The following is a 27,359-nucleotide window of genomic DNA, read 5'->3' as shown; positions in this document are numbered from 1 at the left end:
AAATATTTGCATCATATATTATGGACAACTATGATTAACCCATACTGTATACAAGGCTCTTACAAATCAATAGGAAAAGGCAAACATCCCAATAGAAAAATGCATAAAGACCATGAACAGAAAAAACACAAAAGAAATAATGACAAATGAATGTGAATAAGCAAAGAAATGAAAATTAAATCAATGGGATACCATTTTCCACTCTCATTGTCAGAAATTAAAAACTATTATAACCACCCCTGCCCCCCAGTATTTGAGAAGTACAGGGAAATGAACACCCTCATACACTGCTGCCAGGAATTATGAATGGGCTCAACATCTCTGGAAAGCAGTATGTATATATTCACATACCATACAATCATCCACAGTATACAATCAGTTGTTCACAGTATCATCATATAGTTGTGCATTCATCACCACAGTCAGCCCTTGGACATATTCATTACTCAAAAAATAAATAAATAAAAGTAAAAAAGAACACCCAAAGCATTGCATACCCCCCCCATCCCACCCTATTATTCATTTATTTTTTGTCCCCATTTTTCAACTCATCTGTCCATACTCTGGATGGAGGGAGTGTGAGTCACAAGGTTTTCACAATCACATGGTCACACTATGTAAGCTATATAGTTACATGATCGTCTTCAAGAATCAAAGCTACCAGGTTGCAGTTCAAGTTTCAGGTATTTCCTTCTAGCTATTCCAATACACTAAAAACTGAAAAGGGATATCTATATAATGTATAAGGGCAGGGTGCCCCAAATAGCCAAAAATATCTTGAGAAAGAAGAATCTAATGTAACTTTTTAAAGTTCATTTTATACAAATAGATAGAGGGAAAAATATCCATATGTTGGCAGTGGTTTGTTCCAAGGGGCAAGCTTCCAGGAAATTTTATTTCACACTTTTCAAAGATTTTACAATGATCATACATTACTATAAAATAAACAAATATATAAACAACTGATATTGTCCTCTCTACTATCTTAAAATGAAAATGATAGCTCATATAATTCAGAATACCATACTTTATAATATAGTAGTGCTTTGTAATATAAAATATTGCATATTTCATTATGAAAGTCCTTGGATATGAGTACACCAAAAGACACAGAGAAGTAGTCCTATTTCTGAACCCATATGTAGAATCCTGATGTGATTTAAAAAAAAAAAAAAAATTATTGAGCAATTCCAGGTGTGCCAGTTCAATGTATTATGTCCCCCAAAATACCATTATCTTTGATGAAATCTTGTGTGGGCAGATGTATTAGTGTTGATTAGATTTTGGAATTCTTTGAATGTTTCCATGGAGCTGCGACCCACACAGCTGTGGGTGATGACTCTGATTGGATAGTTTCCATGGAAGTGTGGTCCCGCCCATTCAGCGTGGGCCTTGATTAGTTTACTGGAGCACTATATAAGCTCAGACAGAAGGAGCAAGCTTGCTACAGCCAAGAGGGACACTTTGAAGGATGCACAGGAGCTGAGAGAGAAGCTGCAGATGAGAGACAGTTTGAAGATGGCTGTTGAAAGCAGACTTTTGCTCTGGAGAAGCTAAGAGAGGACAAACACCCCAAGAGCAACTGAGAGTGACATTTTGAGGAGCTGAAGCCTAGAGAGGAACATCCTGGGAGAAAGCCATTTTGAAACCAGAACTTGGAGCAGACGCCGGCCGTGTGCCTTCCCAGCTAACAGACACCACTGGCCATCTTCCAGTGAAGGTACCCGATTGCTGATGTGTTACCTTGGACACTTTATGGCCTTAAGACTGTAACTGTGTAACCAAATAAACCCCCTTTTTATAAAAGCCAATCCTTTTCTGGTGTTTTGCATTCTGGCAGCATTAGCAAACTAGAACACTAGGTAAAGTTCTGAATAAAACAAAGCACAATCAGCCGTCAGTACACATAGCAGTTGCATTCCTGGAAAATTTGTTGTATATTTAAATCATGCAAAAAATGCTTAATATATGGAAGACAGGTACTAGCCTTAGATAATTAGAAACAGCTGTCTCACTTCTATGAAAATCTTACGGGACAAAGGACAAATCATCTTGCAGGACTATCCCATACCATTGTAGCATTCCCCACTCACTTAATTTTAACTGGCCTCCCTATCATCATGACAATTACAGTATCTCCCCCCAAATTTCTCAAATGCCATCTAATGAAAGATTTCCCCCCACTTAGTAGCAAAACTCTAAAACTATTCCAAATAGTAAGTTATGTTTACATTTTTTCCACAGTTCTATCCCCAACACAGGGACCCACACAGTATATTGGTTGGATTAAAGGATGTATGAATAAATGAAACAAATGATAATTACCACCTGAGTTGTATTCTTGAGTCCAGTGATTAAAAGTGAAACAGACTTGAATCAAATCCTTGATCCAGCACATATTAGCTCTTTTACCTTGGACAACTCACATAACATCACACTCAAATTCCTCATCTGAAAAGTGGTAGTAATGGGATTTTGAGGTTTAAATGAGATAAAGCACATGAAGCTTACAGTAACCATTTGATAATCATTTGGCAATATACCTGGGTGTTTTGTCCCATCCATCCCATTCCCACTCTATTACACGTGCAGGAAGACTTGGGTGTTCTAAGAGTCACTTTTATGCTCAGGTATATTTCTGACTTCTGTTCAAACTTTTTGGCAATTTGGTTGCCTAGAAATAGCAAATAGTGCTCTAGCTTTCTAGTCAAGAAAACATTTCCATTCAAGTAGTGTTTTTTTCATCCTCCAAATATGTAAATATGTAAAGCAGTTCTGAAAAAAAGTTTCATGTCCTCAGCAGGGCTCAAACAATATTATAAGCAGAGAATCTCCAAAGCAAAGCAAATCTAAAAACTTAACTAATATCCAGACTCCCTCTAAGAAGAGCACCTAAAATAATAATTAAAATAGACACTGGTTTGTGCATTTAAAATTAACTGAAAGCCTAAGATAATTTCTAAGAGACAAGATGAATGAAACAAAATTTCTCCCAAGAGAAATGTATTATATTCATGATTACCTTTTAAAATATAAACATGTATTATTTCACACAGTCTCTGTGGCTAGGAGTTCAAGTGTGACTTGGCAGGTGGTTCTGATTCAAGGTCTTCTGTAAAGTTAGTCAAGGGGCTGAAGGCATTTGAAGGCTGGACTGGGGTTGGAAGATCGGCTTACAAGGTGACTTATTCCCACACCTGGCAAAGTAGTGCTGGATGTTGGCAGGAGGCCTCATTTCCTCAATAAGGACTGCTTGAGATTCTTCACAACACAGCAGCTGGCTTCCAGAATGAGTGATTAAAAAAAAAAAAAAAAAAAAAAAAAAGTGAACAAGGAAGATGCCACAATGCCTCTTTTTTCCAAACCTACTTTTGGAAGTGTCAGTCCTTCACTTTTTCACATACTCTTCATCAGAACTGAGTCACTAAGTACTGATGCACTCAAAAGGAGAGGAATTAGACTCCCCTTTTTGAAGGGAGGAGCAGCAAAGAATTTGTGGACCTATTTTAACATCACCATAGTGGAAATGTTTACACTTGATCCATAAAAGCTGAGCTTTGATGACACGTTGTGCCACCTGATAAATGTCATTTGGTGATCTTAATTTTGTCTTTTGTTTGTAATGCGATATAATTTGGCCACTTAACCAGCTGTGGGAATTTGACAGTTGCCCTAACTTGTGTGACACACATTACTCTGTTAACTTGAAAGATGAGTTTTATGTAAATTTTTGAAGGTTAGTGATGTTTGAAAATATTTGCTTAAACTCCCTAAACCAGTCAAGATAGTTACATGACCTTTAAGGAAATTCCCTAACTCTCTAACCTGTAACTTCTTACCAGGATGCTTTTTCTAACATCTAACTTAAATATATTCTATCACAATATGTCTTTTTTTTTCCTTGCTTGGACTAAATGGAAAGGGGAAACACTTGGCAACACCTGAGGGGACTTTGATTCAGATGCTCAATATTGCAACTGGTAGCAATCCACAAAGGGAGGGGGTTCTTCACGGAGTTTCAGTTTTTCACTGGCACAAATCAAGTTGCTTGAAAATATTGTTTCTCCTTCTAGAACAAAACAGGGGAGCAAAGGCTGGAAGACTAGGACTTTGCCTTTGTTTATGACTGGCATACACATTGATCTTTGGATCCTTTTTAGTTACCACAGAATAATTTTATTTAATTTTTCTTTTGATTGATGTAAACAACTTAAATGGAAAATCTGTTTCCAATGGCAGCTTGCCAGCAATCTCTGGCTATAATTCATTTAGTTCTTGGTTGAAAAACAGGAAAAAATTTTCCATTTCTGTTTGTTGTCACCTATTGCATTTGTTGCATCGTGCAGTCCATCTTTGGCATATCTTCCCAGTGAAGATTGTGCTGAAAAAGAAACAAGATGCTAACATTCTAATAAACCAGTAAACTTTGCATCTTTCTCTGTGGCAGGAGATCGCAGTAACCAGTGTCCCTCTGGGTTCGCTTTAGACACTGTTGGACCTTTCTGCGCTGGTAAGTACTAGAACGAATAATGTGTTTTTATTTTTATAAAAATGTTAGCAACAGATACCATTTAGTGTGTATCTGTTACCATTTTATTAGGTATTTAGTTATCACAACAGTGCTATAAACTTTCCATTTTATAGGTGAGGAAATTGAAATGTAGAGAAGTTAAGTAAATTGTTTAAGATCATTCAGCTGTCAGGTGGCAGAGCTAGGTATGAACTTAAGTTAGATTACAGAGTGTATGCTTTTGGCCACATTTGGCCCCAGTTATCTGTTTCAGGGGTGGTGACCAGTACAGAGATGGAATGAGCCCAGAAACGACACTGGATTTGGTCTTCTGGGATGAGACAGCAATAATCCAACCCTGAAACAACTAACCCTAGAACAGCTCAACCATAAGATAGGGCAGGACTGTGGCCCTAAGAATAATGAATAAACCAACCTTGTCCCACCCAAGTGCCAGGACAAAAGAGTCACAGATCAGGCAAAAAGCTAAGTAAAGGGCTTGAGGAACTCTAGGCTTGGGCAATTCACTTAGCTTCTCTCTTCCTCAGTTTTACCTTTGCAAAATGAGGATAGTAAAAAAAAAAATCTTCCTGGGAGTATTATGAGGAATGAGTTAAGGCAGGAAAAACATTTAGATGACAGCGTGTGTGTGTGTGTTTGTGTGTGTGTGTATTAGCTATCATCAGTGTTTTTGAATATAATCTAAATATCTATTCACTATCAAAAATAATTCAAGTATCACAAATTAATTTTTATTTAGTGTTTGCATTTTTATGTCACTTAGAGTCTTTTCTCTTATGCTTGGATCAATTCACTGGCCTCTATAAGAAACTATTTTCACTGATTTTAATAACTCCTAGAAAGCAAGGGCTTTGCATGCTGATTGGGCCTTGTTTCTTCTTTCAGATGAAGATGAATGTGCAGCCTGGAATCCCTGCTCCCACAGCTGCCACAATGCCATGGGAACCTATTATTGCTCCTGCCCAGAAGGCCTCACCATAGCAGCAGATGGAAGAATGTGTCAAGGTACTCACACAGATGAATCTAATGGATGTGTTAAGCCATGGTCAAGGTGATTTCTGACCCTGAAAAGTATGCCAGATGATTCTCATATTCCCTATTCCCTCTGCCCCCACTTTGGGAACAATCAGAGCAGGACTTCATTAGGTTGAGAAATAAAGAAAGAGAAAATACTGCTCATACGCTGCCTGAAATAGGATCCTGCAAGCAGGGATACCTGTAGTGACTCACCCCATCCCCACAATACTCCGAAGGGGCAGGCAGGGCTATTGCCATCCTCATTTACAACAAGGAAACTAAGAAATAAAAGGGTTGTAAGGGAATTAAGTTAACTGCACACTCCTGATAGCACTTAAGGAACATAAACAAAAAATGACTTCTCTATCTGGCTTTGTGTACCCTCCAAAGTTAGACTTGTCTAAGAACCTAGTTCTATAAGTAAATTAAAAATGAAAAGAGGAAAGGATTTCTCCCTCTGTGCACAAGAAGTCCCCCTTCTAAATGCAAGGGAGAAGGGGAGAAATGGTGCTGAAGGGGAGGGAAATGACATTAATGGAATGTCCAGTAGGGATTGGGCACCTTACATATATTATTTCATTTAGTTTTCAAAGCTTCTCTAAAGACAAGTATTAGCCTCATTTCACAGATGAGAAAACTGAAATCTCAGAAGAGACAAGTTAACCCTTTTAAAGCCACCTTATTCTCAGGTGGTCTAATTGATGGGTCTGTCCATGAAGATACCACACCACATTGCAGTGAGCTTATCATCTATTAAACCCTCCCGAAATGATTCACCCAAAACATCAGTAATTCTTGCTCGTCTATATTTTTTGAATGTCATTCATCACTTTTCTTATTCCCATTCCTTAGGTTTATTGGTTGGGCTTTCTTCAACTCACCCCAGTTGCATGACACTTTGTTGCAGATATTGATGAGTGTGCTTTGGGTGGGCACAGCTGCCATGCTGGTCAGGACTGCGACAACACCATTGGATCCTATCGCTGTGTGGTCCCTTGTGGAATTGGCTTTCGGAGAACCTCTGATGGGCTGAGTTGTCAAGGTACAAAAATGGAGGCCCTTCCTTTATCTTCTTTGTACTAAGATTTAAGACCACCTGTCTTTTGACTAAGTTAATGTAAACTCTGTCAGAAAACTCAGGAAGAGTCTGATGAGACTTCAAGTAAGTGAACTCTATAGAACTTTAATTAGAACTGCATTTTAGATATTTCATAGGTCAGGCTACTTGGTAAGATCTTACTTAGTTAAAGTACTCTGTGACTATCTTAAATGTTTATTGCACAATGGTTTTGAGTAATAGCATCTTGCCTATTACCATATGACAGAAGAGATTAGTAGAATTTAATAGAATGTATTCCATAAAACCCTAGTGCATACAACTACCACCAGAATGTATTTTGCAGGATTTTTCACAGAAGCAAAAATAGTGGATACAAAAAACAGACAAGTGCACAAGATTTTGGAGGAGTTCGTGCCTGTACTCCTTCTGCTACACTATGATCCAGGTGGTGTTTGGGAAGATTAATCTGGCGATGACTGAAGACAAAGAGAAATGCTGATGTTGCTGCAGGCAATCAGGCATGAGGCGATAAAGACCTGCAACAGGCTAATAATAGCAGCAAGAGTGGGGAAGAAAGGTCAATTTCAAAAGATACTACAAAAGATGTTAGTTTTTTTTTTTTTTCTTCCTATCTTCAGCATCCCAGTCTGTCCAGACCTGGAACTTCCTAGAAGAAGCAGGAATGGGAGCCACATGTTAAAATGCTTGAAGTGTAGGAGAGTTGCATCAACATAGTTCTGAGTCATCAGCAAATGTCTACCTTTCTGGAATACTGAAGAGAGATGCCCTCTCCAGCAGTTCAGCTTATCAATTATTTAGCAGATCATATGAGAGCAAATGTACTGGATAAGTTTGGGATATCAAATATAATGATCAAAGATCATTAAAATGTTAAACATTTGGGATAATTAACCCAGGATTCCTAGCAGCGTATAGTGAAAGTTTTGTTTTATTTGACAGATATTAATGAATGCCAAGAATCCAGCCCCTGTCACCAGCGCTGCTTTAATACTATAGGAAGTTTCCACTGTGGATGTGAACCTGGGTATCAGCTCAAAGGCAGAAAATGCATGGGTAAGAAAAGGACTTTGAGTACAAAGCCATGACATTTCTGTAACTTCTCAGTGTTGCCTGAACTAAACATTTATGTCATGTCCTGGGCCTGATTCATATATTTAAATAAGACACCTACCATGCATCTTGAATGTAATCGACACAAACACAAAGTAGTGGCAAATAATTTATAAGTTTGATTTTCTAATTTCATAACCTAACGCCTCTAATTACATAACTTTTTTCACATTTCCTCTATTATATTTACTGACATTTTCCACAAAAGTGTAACATATATGCATACATATGTGTGAACACATAAAAATTTACATACATAATTTTTATTTTTCCAGGGGAAGGAAGTGGATGGCATGTCTAAAAGATTTGTGAAACAATTTTTTTGTTTTTGTTTCTTTGTATCGTTATGCTCTAAAACAAAGTATATTACTATACCTTACTGGACTTAAGCACTTTCACCTTGTATGATGATTATTCAATGAAGATCTACATTAGTTCAAAAGGTGGTATTGTTAAAACCCAAAGATATGATTTCTCTTGAAAAGTAGAAGGAATCATTTTCCCAGTCTGCGTTGCCTTTGTTCTTTTATCAAGATGTGAATGAATGTAGACAGAACGTTTGCAGACCAGACCAGCTCTGCAAGAACACCCACGGCGGCTATAAGTGCATTGACCTTTGTCCAAACGGGATGACCAAGGCTGAAAATGGAACCTGCATTGGTGAGTGTATGGCCACGTCAGTAACCAAGATCCATTTACCATCGACAAGACGTCTATTAGAAAGACTAATGGTTGGTGTAAACGCATTCTAACAAGGATATCTGTCTATTTTCATAGGTTTTAGTTCCCACCTTCTAGTAAGTTTGAGCACTGAGGTCTCAGGGTTGGGGAGATACCCAGAAAAGGAAGCTCACCGTAGAAAATTGTGACCATATTGAGCCCCTGTCAGTTACACATTTGGTTTAGATATTTCACATTCACATAATTTACTATCTTCTCACATCATTCCTAACATGACATTAACATTCATGTTTAGAATTTCATAGGAGTGGGGGTAAGAAAATTTTATATTCGTAGAATTTATTAAAAGGTCAAAAAATAATTGTTTTAGAAATAGTCTTTAATTATTAAATCAATGACCAGACAATACAATAAATTATATTTCTCCTTAAGTGCATTTTTTGTCTGCCTATTTTGTCCCAGCCTGCCAGAGCTAGCATTAACTAGGAGCCGCAGGATATAGAAAAACAAAATGGAAACTATTCGTGCTCTCCTGTACTTACAATCTACTGGGATAGATTGGCCTAACCCTTCGCCCACAAAAAACAAAACAAAAGACTACATAATACAAGGTAGAAGGAAAGACCATAAAAGAGGTACAGATAAAATTGTACGAGAGTACCCAAGAAAGAGTTGTATCTAATATGATAGGTTTCATATGATGAAATTTAAATATGGCCTTGAATGCAGTGTTAATAGGTACAGATGGAAAAAGTATAGAAAGAAAGCCCTGTACAAGGGGAAAAAGAGCTGGACTTAGAGATGAGGTGTTAAAGTCAATCTTTCCTTCTTGATAGCTTTGTAACTTTAGACGAGCCTCAAGATCATAGACCAATTTAAGTTTCTCAGTTTCAAAATAGGTTTTTTTAATCTGATATATTTATTGATAAAGTTACAAGATGTCTTAGATTTATTTTGAAATAATACATGATGAGAAATGGGGGGATGTAAATATGGTAAAGGAAGATTGACCATGCGTTGATACTTGTTGAGGTACATGGGGATTCATTATACTTTTCTTTCTATTTCTGAATATGTTTAAATATTCATTAGTAAAAGTTTAAATAAAAAATAAACTAAGGGAGTTGGACTTATCAGATTTCAAAGACTTTTCTGCTCTAACACTGTGAATATAAATAAATATATTTCTTAACTCCAAAAAATTATATATAAGACTAATTAGAAATGAGATGGGCTGAAAGATCAGACACATGTTTGAAACTACAGCAGAAATCTAGCTAAGTGGTAGTGAAATGTGGATATAGGGGTTTGGTTGAAGGAGGTAGAATTAACCAATCTCAGCAACTGAGGGATAAGTCAAGATGACTGACATTTCCAGCCTGCTTGACTGGGAAAACAGGAGTGCCATTATCAAAAATAAGGGAGTAAGGGGGATAAGGAGCTGAGGCAGGTTGGGTTTGAAGTCCTGCTAAAACACGGAGGTGGGAGATGTCCAGGTAGCAGCTGGAAATGTGGGACTGTAGATTAGAAGGGACATGGTACAATTGCCCTGGATCTGCATAGACAGCCTATTAGAGTCACTAGTATAAATAAGATGACCAAAGGATGAGGGAGAATTGAGAAGGGGGGAAAAAACTGAGAATAAAAACTCTCTCCATAATAGGGATCAGGAGGAAGAAAAGGAGTGAGTTAATGAGTGGTAGAGCTGGGATTTACACCCAGATTTGCTGACTCAAAGTCATAAGTTGATACGATCTCTCTCCACATGTTGAGAAATGCAACCTTTGGCAATTGCTACTGAATGTTTATTTTAAATATCATGACTTTGAGTTTTGAAAGAGGAAATGTCGTTACTTTCTATTGCTTCCATATCTATAGATATTGATGAATGTAAAGATGGGATCCATCAGTGCAGATACAACCAGATATGTGAGAATATGAGAGGCAGCTACGGTTGTATATGTCCAAGAGGTTATCGGTCTCAAGGAGTTGGAAGACCCTGTTTGGGTGAGTTAACGGGGACTCTTATTGAGTAATAGAGCCACTAATTGAGTTACTTAACCTTACCAACTTGCTTAGGACCACACTCTATCCCCAAATGCTCACTTGCTACTATTAGAAGGTATGTAAGTTGGTTTAAGTCACATGATTTGGATTACTGCTTCAGAGACTTCATATTGAGTTCAGTTTGCAATGACATTTCAAGTGATAATGATAAGTTACTGAGTGCTTACTATACACAACACTTAACACAGGGAGGTTCAGATATAATTACCAGGAGAATGTAATTATCATGATTATCTCATTGGTTATCTCTCTATGAACATGATATAAATATTTTCATAGATATATTTTATTTGAGTACAAGGTATAAGATGTAGTTATGGAGGGTTAAAATGTGAACACACAATTCAAACAAATTGAAAACTAGTACTTAATCTGTCATACATTTAGTACTTCCTATGTGCCATTCACTGTGTTAAGTAAGATATCTCATGTAATTCTCCCAATTGCCTATTTGTTTCCACCTTAGTTATAGCTGAATTTAAATTAAAGTGGGTAAAAGGTAACAGAAAATATGCGTAAGAAGAAAACCGTACACTTTTTCACATTGCTGAAATTACAGTTAAGAAGCTGATCTATCCAATTGCATTCTTCTTCAGAATAATTAAGTGCAGAAAAAAATTATGTGGGCTTTTACATACTTCTGGTTTTCATGCTATGCTTTTAAAATTGGTTCCTTTGGCTGTCTACTTAATTATTTATAGCAGTTGTCCCCATATAGTCTTAGTTTGTCTTTATCCAGTCATTAGCATAGTACTTAGCACATAGCAAATCTTTAAACTATGCCATTCCTAGAAAAATATTTAATATTTTAATAGCAGAAACACATATCATTTTAGTCTTCTGTTTATATATTGTGATTTATATATAATTTAACATCTTGATCAGTCAGAACAGTTACCATCAGAATGGAATGTGTTTTCTTTTTTCATTAATTTGACCAGCAGTTCAATGTCAGGCATGGAGTGGGAGGAAAACAATGAAAGAAGGCAGGGCCATTGCCTGTAAGAGATTAAAGGTATTGATTTTGTCTTTTGCCTACTAAAATAATTTTTCAGCTTAATTTACTATTTTTATTTTAACTATTCATCTTGTTTTCCTGCATACACCACTATAGTAATGGATTAAAGCATGTGGTCTCAATCCTTGGTTTACATTTGCTTTTCTAATTTACAGGAAGATTGGCAAGTACATAACTCCATGTTCTGACATAGAAATAGAAAGAGAAATATTTTTTTAAAAAATTCTGTGGGCTTCGTGAGTTTATATCTTAGTAAAATATGATTCTGTGTCTTCATTTTTTGCTGTTTCGTCTTCTGAAAAAAAACTTTTGGCCTTGATTAATTCAAAATTATTAATTCTAAAGAGACAAAAGAAAAAACTTTTTATAGTTGTGCCAGTATTCCTCAATCTGAAACTTAAAATTATTTAAAAGATGAGAAGCACTAGTGATCAATATTGTTACAGAATGCAGACTAGAGATGGATTGTGTTCTATTGCCCACCTGTGGAATTTAGACTGAATTTAGCTTTTGAAATCTGATTTCTCTAGATTTAAGACCACATTTTACCAAATGACCCATTGTTCCTACCGTTAGTGGCTTGATTTGTACACCGGGTCAAGTTCATTACTTCATTAATTGAACAAATATTCCTTGAGCACCTATATTTGCAGGACGACATTCTAGGTTGAGGGGATGCAGAGCGAAACAGGGCACACCAGGTCTTTGTCCTTAGGGAGTTTGTATTCTATGGGGAGAAACAATAACCACAAAACAAATATAATTTCACATAGTGGTAAGCATTCTGAGGAAAAATAGAGTAGAGTAATGGGAGAGAGAGCGACCCAGGTAGGGTGGTACGCTCTGATTTGGGCAGCCTCTTCACGGTACTGCATGCAGTGAAGCGGGAGCCATGGGGAGAAATGAGCCAGTGTGTTCCAGAGAGCACAGCCAGGACAAGGTCCCACAGAGAGGATGCGCTGAGCACAGACAAGGAACAAGCTGAGGACCAGTGTTGTTGGAGTTAGCCAGAGAAAAAAGAGGCCCTAAAGAGTTTAGATTTTATCCCGAAGGTGAGATGGGAGGGCATAGAAGGTCTTGTGCAGAGGAGGGATGTGAAATAATTTACATTTGGAAAAGATCACTCTGGCTGCTTTGTGGAGAATAAACCATAGGCGGGCCAAGGTGCATGCAGAAAGGCCAAGTCCACTTACATAAAAATAAATAAGCATGAAGGTAGGTACACAATTTACAAAAATGATACCTAACATATTAAAATATGTCTAACATTTTCAACCAATTAGGAAAATCAGAAATCCATCTGAATGATCTATTTCTCAAAAGATAGAAAGAGCAAGAGAGAGAAATATTGTTTGAAAATGTGTAGTAGCATTGTACTGAGACATGATTGAGACTTTTTTGTAATTGCAATTTAATGATAATTGTACTGATTTTGGATTTCACACTCTTTTGAGCCTTTATTTCCTAGAAGAAGATATGATTTAGGAAGTCCCTACCTAGTTGAACTTAGAAAGCTGAGTGTAGTGTTTATAAGATCTAAGATGCCAATATTGCACTTAAAATTAGATGTAATAATGTATGTTAAATTAGCCCAAATTGTGATATACTATCCAAGTTTTTCCAGAGTAGGAGACAAGACTGAAGACAGAGTTCATTAAGCCTTGGGGCCCTCACAACTGAAATTAAAGGATGGATTCACAGAATCAGTATCTGGTTTTCTAGCCACCCATTCCAAAGCAAATGTTCAAATAAAACTTGTACATAGGAAGCAATCTTTAGGGTGAGACACAGAATCTTTCTATATGTTCAAAAACTAAGTTATTAAGGCTTCCTCTGAGGTTCACAACATTCACAGAGAAATTACTGCATTCCTGGATTTTATAGGGTAACAAAATGTCCTCAGCTTGTTTCACAGACTGATTCTCTCTTCCTGTGTTTTGTGTATGTATGTGTATGTGTTTTTTTTTCTCTTTTTTATATATCATGCCACCACATGAGCAGACATTAATGAGTGTGAACAAGTGCCTAAACCTTGTGCACATCAGTGCTCCAACACTCCCGGCAGCTTCAAGTGTATCTGTCCACCAGGACAACATTTATTAGGGGACGGGAAATCTTGCGCTGGATTGGAGAGGCTGCCAAATTATGGTACTCAGTACAATAGTTATAACCTTGCCCGGTTCTCCCCTATGAGAAACAACTATCAACCTCAGCAGCATTACAGACAATACTCACATCTCTACAGCTCCTACTCAGAGTATAGAAACAGCAGAACATCTCTCTCCAGGACTAGAAGGACTATTAGAAAAATTTGCCCTGAAGGCTCTGAGGCAAGACATGACACATGTGTAGGTAAATGTCGGCCATGTTACATTTCCTTTCTGTGGGCTCCTTTCTGATGAGAGATGAAGTGTATCTATAGGACCTGTGATCATTTGGTGCAGTAAACTACATCTGTTCTCAAATCTGGCGTGACTCAAAGTTTCTCTTGCACCTAAAATGATTACAAATTTTATTCAAATAAATGATATGTTATTTACATGTGTGCATGCTAATGTGTTGTGTTATGTTGACGTTTCTCTTTTGGATCATCTCTTAAAGTGGTAATAAATTTAATGCTATATATAAATACATTTCAGTGGCATCCAGAATATGGTTTTTAAGTGAGAATATGTATGTTGCCACATAATATAATACCATGAGATTATGGCTATGTCTGATTGATGCCAAAGCAGTGAGTTTGTGAAAATTTCAGCTACACAGTTGATTGCTTTTTCTGATTTCTCAGTACCATTATTTTGTATTTATGTATGTCAATTAATAGATAATGCAAACCAGGACAAAAGGAAGTTGCTTCCATCACTCTAGAATGTATCTTTTCAATATTTTTACCTAAACTCACAAGTGTATAGTTTCATATGTTTGCAAAAGTGAAGTGTAATTTCCAAGTCAAGAATTGAGACCTTGTTTTCAGTTAGGTTGCAGACATTACCATCTGTTCTTTATTTAACTAAAGTTTCTGTGAGTATCCACAGATGGCATGTCATTGAGCTAGGCACCAAGGGAAATTAACAAACACGACACAAGGAACATACAGTTCATTCATTGCCCTAATGTTTATTAGATGGAGAAAGGAAGGAAGCAAAGAACAGGGAAGGAGGGTGAGAGGGAGAGAGGGAAGGAGGGAAGGAGGGAGGGAGGGAGGAAGAAAGGAAGGAAGGATTGATTAAATTCAAAAAACCACTAGGCCAACCTAATTTTCTTACATTGCTCTTAAGTGTTCTATACTTTGCTTATTCTTTCCAAAATATACTGTTAAACATTTCTTTACACATTTAAAAATTTTTTCTCCTCCTGACTTCACTTTTTGTTATTTCTTTCTCTATTCTCTTCATATCACCTCCACTCAGTAGGACACTCAAACTCTCTGGATAGTGAACCTTTACCCTTTGTTTTTTGTTTGTTTGTTTGTTTGTTTGTAGGTCCGTATATAAAAAGTAGTTTCTAGCACATTTCTGTCTAGACATTCTGGTGTATCTAAAACTTAATATGATGGATATAGAGCCCTGTCTCTTACGATCAGATTCCATCACTGTGAAAAGCACTAGCTTCTTAAACTTCAAACCTTAACAGCACTCATTAACAACTATCTCTGTTTTGTCCCATATGATCAAACACCTCTTAATGACTCCATCTGTGGAACTTAATATCCTTGCTAATATGCCAAACACCACTCTCAACCTGCTCCATACCATTCTGGGTATTGGTAATTTTTCATGTCCATAATTTTGACCTAGCTCTTAGATAAACCCTTTCACTAATCTTTTTTTGACAAATTTATCATCTGACACTTTGTTTTTCAAAGTTTCTTCCAAATAGTCGTTCTTTTCGTATCCTATTTCAATCCCATTCTCATCCTTCATTTTAGCCCAGTTGTTTTCTTCTGTTCTACCTTTATACTCCTACCCAAATATCATTGTTATGTTATGATAAATGACCTAAACTACACTCCTCACGCCATATACCATCTAACTGGTTTCTTCTAAATCATCTGAAGGTCCAAATCAGTTTAGGAAAGTTTGCCAATGCTATTTCTCCATCGCTATCTATGGCCTACTGTTTGATAATAGTAAAGTCCTAAAGTATGTTAAAATATTAAAGTCTTAAAATGTTTCTGTGTCTTTGTGTTCATCCTACAGTCTTAGGTTTATCGTAATTACCTTCCCTAGACAACCATCCACTACTTCAGGCAGCTACTGTTACAGAGTGAGAGTCAATTTTAGAAAATCTAAAGTAAACTTCTATAACTAACCGATTACTGGATTTTTAAGTTTTGTCCTGATGTAATTAATAGGCTTAGTCATTCCTTAACTTATGGGGAGTATTTTATAGAACTGGGCAGTAATAAAGAAATTTACACAAAGATTCCAGACAGCTTTGTAATTATGTAACAAAAGCAACTTGCAGTAAACACCAAATGCATTTTAATTAACCATTTGGGATAGACAGTTTACAAAGGACTCAAATCTACAGTATGGAATCTTGTTAGACTTGGCTAAAATTTAACTTTTTAAGGAATTGATTCCAAAGCTTAATAGGAAAAATGAACACAGGCTCCCTTTGAAGAAATACCATTTGGAGACCCTTCAGAATTCATACTCTGGGAATTTTGAATTTTACAACCTGGAGTTCAATGTTATTTAAAGAGTTCAACATCATTTAAATTTCTGTTATTTCATGTTAAATAAGGTTATAAAGGTAAAAATATAAATACACTAGTTATGGAATAAATGCCTTAGTTAACTAAGATGATACTAGAAACATTGACAAATATTTGATGAGTATTTATCATTAACAGATTTTTAATCATTGCAGTTATATTTTGAGCATCTGAAAATATGCAAGCTGAGCAGATCCTTTTGCTCTGCGTCATCTCCCAGCTTTCACTGCCATCTCTTAAGTTTCACCTTAGGGCACCCCCGCTCCCATTTCATGTCACATTCTCTCCATTCTTCCACTGGTTGGTGTATGCTTAAGGACTGTGAGCAAATTTTAATATTAGTCAAAGCCAAGCACATTTAGGAAGAGAAATCTGAGGCCCCAAAAATCATATCCCTTATCTAAAAGTAGATATCAATTAAATTTGAATTTCTCTCCATTCTCATTAAATTTTCTTTACTTTGTTTAATAATGACAGGTTAAAAGGCCTTTATAGTTTATCAAATGCTTTCCCATATATTACTGTACATGAACCTCACAACCAACCTGTGAAGTAGGGCCGATTGTATCAACCTCTCCTTTTGGCAGAGGAATAACAGGAAATAAACTGAGAACTTCAAAAGTTAAGTGGCCTGCCCAAGGTAACTATGTATATAGCAAAGCAAAGGTTTCTGAACAGATATTGATAAATGTGAAAAAAAGAGACACTTGTGAGCCTTAGGTTATAAATACCTTTGGAAGCTCTTAATATAGCTGCCTACTTGGCTATCAACTCATGCTGAATGGTAACTTAAAGAGTTGCTATTAGCACTTTACAATTGCATGAAAAGTTTGAATGGATATTCCTATTACAAAATAAAAATATTTCCATTTGATGACATCTGTTTAAGGGAAAACTATGCATGTGGGAGGGGGCAGGAAGAAAGAGAATGAAAGAGTGCTAAAGTTTTAATAAAATAACAACAATATCCCTTTTTCCAATTAATCACAATAGAAACTTCATGTTTTTGTTAAATTCTATCATTCTGTCAAGAGTTTAGTACTATGGTGGGTTAGGATCTTGTACAAATCCTCTTCCCTTGTCATTTTAGTCTTGCTTTATTTAACTGGAAATTGGCCAATTTTGGGCTTCAGCCTTTATATGCTTCACACAGAAAAGATGCTCACTCACATTTTGTAGTAAAATTTATGTTGGACTTAATTAAAAACAGATTCTGATATAAAATAGCTCTGAACATTTTTAAACTCATGAAAACCACCAAGATGATTTTTTTTTGTATATCAGCAACTTGCTTATAGTTGGCTCTGTCATGGTTTCTGCCTGTGTTTTGCATGACCCTCTGCTTTCTTTCTGAACAGATATTGATGAATGTGAAAATAGAGACACCTGCCAGCATGAATGTAAAAATACCTTTGGAAGCTATCAGTGTCTCTGCCCACCTGGCTATCAACTCATGCTGAATGGAAAGACATGCCAAGGTGAGAATATGTTGGGATATTTGTTATGGCGACTTGACTTAAAACTGAAATACAAGAATGTGAGAAATAAAATGATTTCTATTTTTGAATAATTATTCTCCTAATTGCTTTCCCTTCTTTGTCATTCCCATTGGCAAGCTTATCTTTTAAAATCGCTTTTGCAAATAGGCAAAGCAATGAGAAAAGAATTAAGCAAAGGAGAGTTGAGAAACATTTTTAGGATGGTCTTACCAGAAGAAGGAAGAATATCTAAATCAGTTCATATTACATATTTCTAAAACTTGAGGAGAATAGCCCTCTCCAAACATTTGTTTACAATTCAGCTAAGATCTATGGGGGAAATGGGGAGAGTGCTCAATAAATTTATTTCAGTGTTAGGTATTATTTTATATTTTGTTCTTCTCATTAAACTTTTTTTAGAGTCATATATGGGTAGTCAATTAAATAATCTATTTGTATTTTGAGTCGACACATGATTCTTGAGCACCAACCATGTGCTAGCATTGCAGGATCTGAAAGATTGACACAGATCTTACAGTCTAGTGGAGATACATGTGTAAATAATTAAATATTACAATACAATGTGGTACTTTTGGACAAAGTATACTGATGGTAGAGGCTAAGAAAAACTATCAACTTCAGTAGTTCCTTCTTTACACAAAATTGTGAAAGGAGCATTGTACTTCAGTGGGGTTTATTATATTGCAATGTGTATTCAGATTTAAAAGAAATAGGAACTTTTATGAACCTTGAAAATCGGAGAAAATCCTCTGATGTGGAAAAAAACTCTAGGAATATTTTATAGGTCTTAGTAAACTTCTTAATTGCATTAATTTCCATCATGTACAATCTATATCCTTTTCTAAAATATGGCAAATAAAATCTCCAAGAGAGTGCTTTATCAGTAGCAATCAAATTCAGACTGCATTTTTCCTCTCTGTGGGATTCATAAAAGAAGACATGCTAGGATTCATCTCATGAATCTACTCGGAGGCAGGAACAGAATGGAGAATGGCATCACCTGAGTAACCAAGAACTCCCACCCACACCATCCATTCACCCATTCGCCCATTCATGCTCCCTGGGGGCCCCATTGGGCTATGGAGGCTGGAGAAGGAAAGTGACTCAGTAATAACGTTTGTTCCCAGACGTCAGTCACCAAATGTTTATTAAGAACCTATCCTATGCAAAACATTATATAGAGATTTGCAGTACTGCAATAACATGTTTACAATATAGTCTTATGTTTCTCTAAAGCAACTATTGTCTCAATTCTAATCAACAAAGCTGACATGTCAAGAGCAATAATGTGAACTCATTCTACAGGTAAAACTAGTTCCCATAAGGGTTACATGAGCGAGCCTCAATGTCCTAGAGCAATCAAGACCAGTCGTAAGACTTGGCCCCAGATCTCGAAATGTCTGGATTTGTTCTTTGTCTCTCCAATGATGCTGTGAGCCCCCAGGGTTACTGTACTGTGGCTACAGGGTTGGGCGAGAGCAGCGACCCATCTGTGCTTCATAATTTTCTGCAGCTCTTCAAGGGTGGCAGTGCCCAACAATAAAACTACACTCCCTACAGGAGCACCAGGCACCAAAGAAGGAAGCAGCATAGATTCTGAAGCATTTGAAATAACCAAATGAACTGCAGAACTCCTTAGTCAGATTTAAAGGGTTATATTATGTTATATTCTTTTTAGGGAGTTTTTCTTCTTTTCTAAGTTATAACATTTTGTTTTTTAATTGCCCTTGTCACTCATTCAGTTCAAAATGTTTTTCAGCTTTCAGTTGTGCTTCAGAGAGTGGAAAATAATGAACAAATCAGAAACAGGTGTCATTTGAAATGTTTCCAATTTAAATGGGTTACACATTTTTGTGGTTTTAAAAAGAAATGAGACAAAACAATTATGCTCTTTAAAGAGTTCTTTATTCTAAAGAATAACTTAAAGTCTTTTTATAGCTCTAGAAAGTGTTTGAGGCATTTATGAGGAATATAAGACTGCTTTCAATCACATAGGACTTTTTAAAGCTTTATATATTAGCATTCGAAATGTTATCAGTAATAAAAAAGGAATTAAAATGAATTTGACATTGAACAAGGACAGAGACTCTACTCAAAAGTGGCAATCACTGGGCCGCAAAATTGAAAAAACATGACCAATCATGATTTGTCCAAGAAGCAGAGAGGAGAATCTAAAAGACCCTAAGCTAATTTTAAGCACCACTAGTCTACTTCTAAAAATTTAGAAACTCTATATTGCATTGCATATGAAATGAGTGCTCTAATCCATTGATGTTTTAAAAAAGCAATCCATAATGTTTAGCAAGGGTCTGATTATTCTGTAATTTCTATGAGACAGTTGTTTCAAGTATGTTTGTCTTAAACTATTAAAAATAAAAAGCATCCAGAAGCACTTGGTTGCATGCATTCAAATGTTCTAAAATTGTTAATATAAAAGTTTTTCAGTTCTGTTTGGGATTCTTTTCCTGTAGAAAAAATATTAATGTTATAAAATGTCTATACTTTAGCAATAGTGTTCTTAAAATATTTAATAAAAACCAGACATCACCACATAGTTAACAGAAGACAGCATGGTTTCTCCATTTTTTTCTGGCTTCTTTTCCTAAAGCAAATGAGTGGAGTGAATGAGTAGAGTGAAGAGTGAATGCCTATATTGTGTTTATATCTGAGGAGGTAGTAACAGACCTAAGATAAATTAGGCCCAGCAGCCTAAATACTTATGAAAGCTTTTCTCTGGGGATTGTACATTTTTATGGAGCCAAGAACAAATACTTTGTTTATAAAATTTTGGTATTTCCTTATAGATCCATATTCAGTCAATGAAAATTTGTGATAAGGTAACAGTTCTTATGCATTCCAATGTGCATCCCAGTTCTGGTACTGTGTTCCCTTTTCCTGAGCCTGGGCAGCCACTGGCTCCGTGTTTCTCCATGAGTTCAGTATATAAATTAGAGCTAAAAATGAAATTTGGCAGATGGCTGTGAAGGGAATGTGTTTTATGAGAGAAAGGAAGATAAGGCTAATTGATTTTCTTTTGCATTTTCCTAGAGGACTTTGCACTTCATTCTGAGACAATCACATTTTGTCTAGGAGATGAAGCACTTTTGACAGATAAAATCATAATTAGAAATTGGTTCATAGAGATAATAGGCAAGCCTTTACTTAAATAAAAACTTGTTTTACAGTGTATTCCATATCTGAATGAAAATCAGTCCTAATATAAAACTAATAACAGAAAGTACATAATGTCTTTGTAGCACATAGAAGTAACTGAAAAGTCAAGTAGGTGACTTACTTCATATCACACTATGAATATCTTTTTACTTTGTGCAGACTTATTAAGGTTGAAGTAAATAATTAAATTATCTGTGCTTCCTTAGAAAACATAATATTTTTGGAGCCAAAATCTAAAATGTTCATTTTTTGAGACAAAAATGCAAATGGCAAATAATTCAGAAATAAAATTTATTATTTATTGTCCATGATTAATATATTATCTCTTGGAATTTTTCTCTCCTTTCTTCTTTTATATAGAAAATTCCAAGTTACTTAAGAGTTCACAAAAGATTTACAACTTTAACCCAAGTCAAGCATAAATACCCATTATGCTGCTATCAAGTCACAAACTACTGAGAAATGATGTCATATTTACACATGCCCATTGGTCTTGGAGCCAATTTCATGGCAGATATGCTTTTGGTCTTTAAGGCCCACATCTCCAGAAAATTAATTGTAATTGCTCCCTTCTTTACATCAGGAACTGTGTTTATTCAATGCTGAATAATTAGTGTTACAAGTGCCTATATGCAGCCAATTGACTTGGAATTCCTTTAAAATAAGTGGTCCTCCATTTTGTTGTGTGCATACCCTTAAAGAATTTGGAAAACCTTGTAATTTCCTCGTACTTTAAAAAAATTTATCTCTAATATTTTGCACCATAAGTTTAAATAGTTGCAAAAGATGTGGTTTCTGACATTATTTAATGAATAGATGATTTAAATATATTTTCATCAAAACCTTGTAGCAGCAGATTTAACTCCCTAAATTTGTGGAGGATGACCAATAGCAATGACAAACCAACCACACTGACTGTTAGAAAAAGTCCAAAGTCATTTTTCTGTTCAAATAAAGTGTTAACAAATGTTCCTATGACAACCAGCTCACTATTGAAATCTAATTTAAAATAGAGAGCCAAACCCATTGGTTTGTAGCCTTGGTGAAATAAGGTCTGCTGCTGTCAATATTTATTACCAGCATTCCTAAGATTCATTTGCACCTCGAATCTTTTTATTCCCTAGGTATTATAAAGAGATTAGGGATGAATGGAAACCTTTCTCTTGTAAAACAGAAGACAGTTTTAAGAGGGGAGATGGGAAAGAAGAACTCCAGACCACAGGAAATTCTCAGATTGAATTTAGGAAGGAGAACCTAATAAATGAGGATCTGCCTGCCTTCATACTTCTGGAAAGCCTTCATGCACCACCAGGGAGGATGTGTATATCCCAGTTTGGAAAACATTGCTCTAAAATGTGGTGCCTAGCTTTGAGACTTCAGAATCCCTTAAGAATTTTTTTGAACTCTGTAGACCTCTTCTCCAGATTATTCAAACACCTCTCTCTCCCCCTCTCTTTCTCTCTCACACAGACATACACACACACACATGCGCACGTGAAAAGATTCCCATGTAACTTCAAAGGATTCACAGATCCTGTGATGTTCAAATTAAGAATCATGGTTCAAAACCACTCATTTTCAGAAAGTTCAAAAATTTTCCTTTAGCTCCATCTTGATGTTCCTTGATTTTAATAATTTAACTAAGTCTTTACCTATTTAACAACTTTGTATAGAAAACAACAAAATAAGCACTATTTAATTTCATGTTTTTCCCCGTTATCTCACTATTACCTTATGGAGAACATCCCATCACCACGGCAACAGAGGATGGCCCCTGCACAATTCAGATTCACTTGGACTCTCTGCTCCATTTGACCAAACTTGAATTTGGCTCATTCATTTGATCCTGTTTTACTCTTTGTTTTGTCACTCTCCACAAGAGCTGACTGATCTATACAGTATCCCCTGACTTTATAATTTTATAACTCAATTTGCAGTACCCTGTTCAATAAAGCCCCCTCTGATCACTACTTCTCACTCAACAATTTGAGCTTATAACAAATTAGGGAAGGATTACTCACATTTTAAAGAGATTCTTCTCTTTACAGAAAGATTCATAAATGTCTTTTAAATTTTTATCTTGTTTTTAGTGCCTTCAAAATATTGTTTGCTTTCAAAATCTCAAATACAAAATATTTTCCAAATACAGGAGACACCAGAGAGCTCTTAAAAACTTACCCTCTACTTTTATAGTTCTTATTTATTGATGTCTTTTCACATATGTTAAAGCAATGTATCCTCAAAGCCATCTGGAAAATAAGTACCCACTTTGTGGTTGCAGAAGCTTATATATATAAGACTACCAGGTTCATTTGTGGGAAGTGGAAGGCTGACCCTGTACATTCCAGCCCAGTGTCCGCAACACCTGCTGTGATGGCCTTTTCTGGCCTGTTATTGATGCTGCATATTCCCTGTGTTGTTACTAGATGTTGACGAGTGTCTGGAGCAGAATGTGCTCTGTGGGGTGAATCGCATGTGCTTCAACATGAGAGGAAGCTACCAGTGCATCGACACGCCCTGTCCACCCAACTACCAGCGGGATCCTCTTTCAGGGTATGTCTTGCCCTCTCATCCAAGGCATGCTTTTGAAAATCTTTCTTCCTCCCTCTCCTTGACCAACAAAACCTGCCTGTAGTCTGCTTAAAGAAAGTTAATAACCCAGTGAGGAAGGGCCCCTCCTTCATTGAAAGGGCCAGAATTGAGCTCATTCAGCAGCAGCCACTGCAGCCCAAGCTATCGCTTTTGGCTGCCATTGTTTCCCGGGGCAGCCTCTCCACATGTACTCCACCATGCAACATCTAGAATTCTGCCTTGGTGGCTAGCTTTATGGGGTAATAGAGTCTGCCTTTCTTTGAAAAGTTCCAGTTTCCTTCCATGTTGCCTCGGGGTTTTAAGGGCTCTCAGCACTTAGAGCACTTCAGGAAGCACCTTTTCTGTTACTGTGATGACTCACCACTCCATGAGAAAATGGAGATGAGGAAGCATGAGTCAATAGTCTGCCCATTCTTATGTCATCTTGCTTACATTTTCTGCTGTCTGAAACCCTGTCTTCTCTGGGTTCTGAATAAACTCCTTTTCTATTTTCTCTCACCCCTACAGAAATCTTGTACTTTGGCCAGGTATCCTCAACAGGGGGCTTGCATACAAGTGATGATGTTCATCTTGTATAGCCCTGCTAATGAGGAGGTGGTTTAAAACCAAATGCATGTTGGAGCTCACACTTTGTTTTCCTCTTGCTAGTGGTTGCTGGCACTACCAGGGTGCTGCTGGAACATGGTCAAGTGTGGACAGCCCAGGAGCTACCAAAAATTTGTTTGTGATTGGTTTCGGGGCAAAGAAAGGGGAGGGAGGGAGTAAAAAATACACACCTGTGAAACTTCCAAAAATACTGTTACTGAAGAATCCATATTTTCAGAAAATAGTCCTTTGTGCATTATTTTACTTGCCTCTTTACTACCAGTGATTTTTGACAGACAAGTTTTAAAGTCATAGTGACACAAAAACAGCCAGTGGGGGCTATAGCAAAAGAAAATATATACTCCACATATATTTAATGTAAAATAGTGTGGAATAATTTGGAAGACAAATATAAAAGAAAGTTGGTTTCGTTTTTCAGGAATCCTAATTGAACTTTTGTAGTTTTGAGAAAAATAAACCATGTATCAATATATCTTATTTCAGCTTTCAAACAGTCTTATAGTGTTTATTAAAGTTTCTTTAAAGCTGTATTCCTTTATTTTAGAAATCCTTGTTTCCAGTATATGAGCAGATGCTTTTATTTTCAAAAGACACTCCTGTGCTGTTCATGTTTACTTCAGTGGTTCAAGTACTTCTGATTTTAATGGAGATGAGAGATAGATATTTGATTCTAGACCAGGACACTCTCATAGCCATCTGGCATCTGATCTGAATTAGTGTCTTAGAACTTGGGGTGAGCCTTAGTGCTCTTGCAGCCAGGCTGTCTCCTGCTTTTAATGCCTGAAAGTTGTCATGGATCATGATCACCTGCCATCACTTCTTCTCCTTCTTCCAAGCCAGACAACTGTGTGTATTTCATGTGTTTATTGTCCTTAGGTTCTGCCTCAAGAACTGTCCACCCAATGATTTGGAATGTGCCTTGAGCCCATATGCCCTGGAGTACAAATTTGTCTCCCTCCCATTTGGAATAGCTGCCAATCAAGATTTAATCCGGCTGGTTGCATACACGCAGGATGGAGTGATGCATCCCAGGACAAGTTTCATCATGGTAGATGAGGAACAGACTGTTCCCTTTGCCTTAAGGGATGAAAACCTGAAGGGAGTGGTGTATACCACGCGGCCACTACGAGAAGCAGAGACCTACCGCATGAGGGTTCGAGCCTTATCCTACAGTGCCAGTGGGACCATTGAGTATCAGACCACATTCATAGTGTATATAGCTGTGTCTGCCTATCCATACTAAGAAGCTCTCCAAAGCCTCATCCATGTATTTCAACTGCATTAATCATGGAAAGCCAATCCCCTTCCATATTACTGTCTCCTGAACTGTTGCAATCTTGGCGACTTGAAAATGGTGCTATGCTTTGTGTTATGTGCCTTCCTTGATACTGCTGAGGTATTTTCGTTATCCTACCATGATTATATCTTTTAATAAGTCTAGAAAAGTCCCTTATTGTTTTCTTTATTTATTACACTGGAGCAGTTACTTCCCAAAAATTGTTCTGAACACCTAACAGGACACATTAGCAATGTTTTATAGTAGCTTAGTAGCTAGGATCATTTTCCTTGAAAAAACAAAACAAAGCCAAAATAACCTAAGTGAAAGCCAAGTAGATTTTTGAGCATTTGACCATTTTTAAAATAATAAAACTTGTTGCTATTGCTTTGATCAAACTTTTGCAATAGCTTATGAAAATACCTTTTTTTTAGGTATTGATACTTTGTGATGGGACTTATGTAGTTGTTTTCATCTAATGGGAAAAAATGAAACACCACTCATTTTAGAAAAATAGCACAGCCACTAGAAGGTTTATTCAATCTCAAATGGTACTTACCTTGATTGAATGTGGAAAATAAGGATATTATTCTCATTGATTTTGTGAAATCAGCTGAACCACTTATGATAAAAAATATATATATATATTACTTTGCCCTAAAATGATTATTCCTAGCATGGATCTTTTCTCTAAGATTTTGAGATCACCTTCCCTTCAGTTAGCTCCAAAACTTTTACATTCCAGCATTTTTAAAAATTTCCCTGTCAGTTGAAAATAATTTTTAAAATATCAATGGAATAGATCATTTTGTCTTTCTTAAAAATCTCGTATGTTCAAATTAGTGTAAATGTTAAATGTCAATACACTGTACATGGTGAAAACAGACGCTGGAAGGAAGCAATTGCCAAGATGTATTCTATTTTTATGAAGTGTATATATATTACCTTAGTGTGTACTTTTCATATAATATCTTGTTGGACTGTTTTATAAAATTATTTTCTAACAATAAAAACAATGTTACAATAAAACCACCCTAAATAAAATTTTCATCTCCTTTTTATTAACTCTTTTGAAAAACCTAAAATGTATTTCCTTACAGCTATAGCAGGTATTAAAGTTAGCCACACACACACGTACACACACACACACACACACATACACACATCCTAATCAAACATCACAACACATCTTGAGATAAGTAGTATTATCCACATTTTATGTATCAGGATCCTGGGACTCAAAAAAATTTATGCTACTTCCTTAAAACAACATAAGAAGTTAGAGGCAGAAATATCATGCGTACTAATTCTTTTGACTCAAATGTTATCCCCATTGCGTAACAGTTGTTTTCTCTCCCATATGGTTTACTTATGTCTTATATCAAATGAATTTATCTCCTACCTGAGATAAGTACCAGAATAGTGAGCCTAATCATGGCCTAGGTTGAGGGGATTTTCACCTAGAATCACATAATTCAAAGAAAAAAACCTGGAAATTTTGATGTAGTTCACAGCCTACCAGTCAGGCAAGTGGCTGTCTGAAGCAGAGTTTACCAAAGACAGTTCTATAGAACATTAGTCTAATAAAATTACTTTGAGTCAGAAGGGTTCCATGATGAAATATATTTGGAAACCACTGCATAACATGTCCTATTAAAGACCTACAGTGAGCACTGACATTTAAAGGCTCTTAGAAGCTTTGTAGTAAACAGGTTTAATTTGTTCACGTTAATGTTTTCCATAGCATTTAATTGTAAAATACCCCCTCTCAATATATTGTAGTATCTTACTGAACACCTGGGGTAATGCTGGTTTAATACAGTCAGTACATCTACTTGACTCCTCAGTCCTTGGAAAGGACACCCTACAGCCTACTTTGATAAACAATTGCAGCATACAACCCTGACCATTGAGCTGCTTTCTAAAATTAAACCACATTAATGTTTGCTCATTTACTCTGTCCGGCATTCTGCAAGCATAGACAATG

The 27,359-nt window shown here is 36.3% G+C and overlaps 1 protein-coding gene across 1 annotated transcript in view; it reads left to right on the top strand.

Moving 5' to 3' along the window:
• HMCN1 (hemicentin 1) overlaps positions 1 to 26,416 on the top strand; it is a 511,472-nt gene extending 485,056 nt beyond the window's left edge. The window contains exons 98-107 of the mRNA XM_037825157.1: positions 4,448 to 4,510; positions 5,417 to 5,536; positions 6,456 to 6,590; positions 7,569 to 7,682; positions 8,274 to 8,399; positions 10,299 to 10,427; positions 13,507 to 13,857; positions 17,584 to 17,703; positions 23,325 to 23,451; positions 24,973 to 26,416. Coding sequence (XP_037681085.1) covers positions 4,448 to 4,510; positions 5,417 to 5,536; positions 6,456 to 6,590; positions 7,569 to 7,682; positions 8,274 to 8,399; positions 10,299 to 10,427; positions 13,507 to 13,857; positions 17,584 to 17,703; positions 23,325 to 23,451; positions 24,973 to 25,339 — 1,652 coding nt within the window. The 3' untranslated portion in view covers positions 25,340 to 26,416. The remainder of the gene's footprint in view (positions 1 to 4,447; positions 4,511 to 5,416; positions 5,537 to 6,455; positions 6,591 to 7,568; positions 7,683 to 8,273; positions 8,400 to 10,298; positions 10,428 to 13,506; positions 13,858 to 17,583; positions 17,704 to 23,324; positions 23,452 to 24,972) is intronic.
• Positions 26,417 to 27,359: the final 943 nt, after the last annotated feature.

This window comes from Choloepus didactylus, chromosome 2 (assembly GCF_015220235.1).
Source record: "Choloepus didactylus isolate mChoDid1 chromosome 2, mChoDid1.pri, whole genome shotgun sequence".
NCBI classification, from domain to species: Eukaryota; Metazoa; Chordata; class Mammalia; order Pilosa; family Megalonychidae; genus Choloepus; species Choloepus didactylus.
This window is presented reverse-complemented; position numbering and strand designations above follow the sequence as displayed.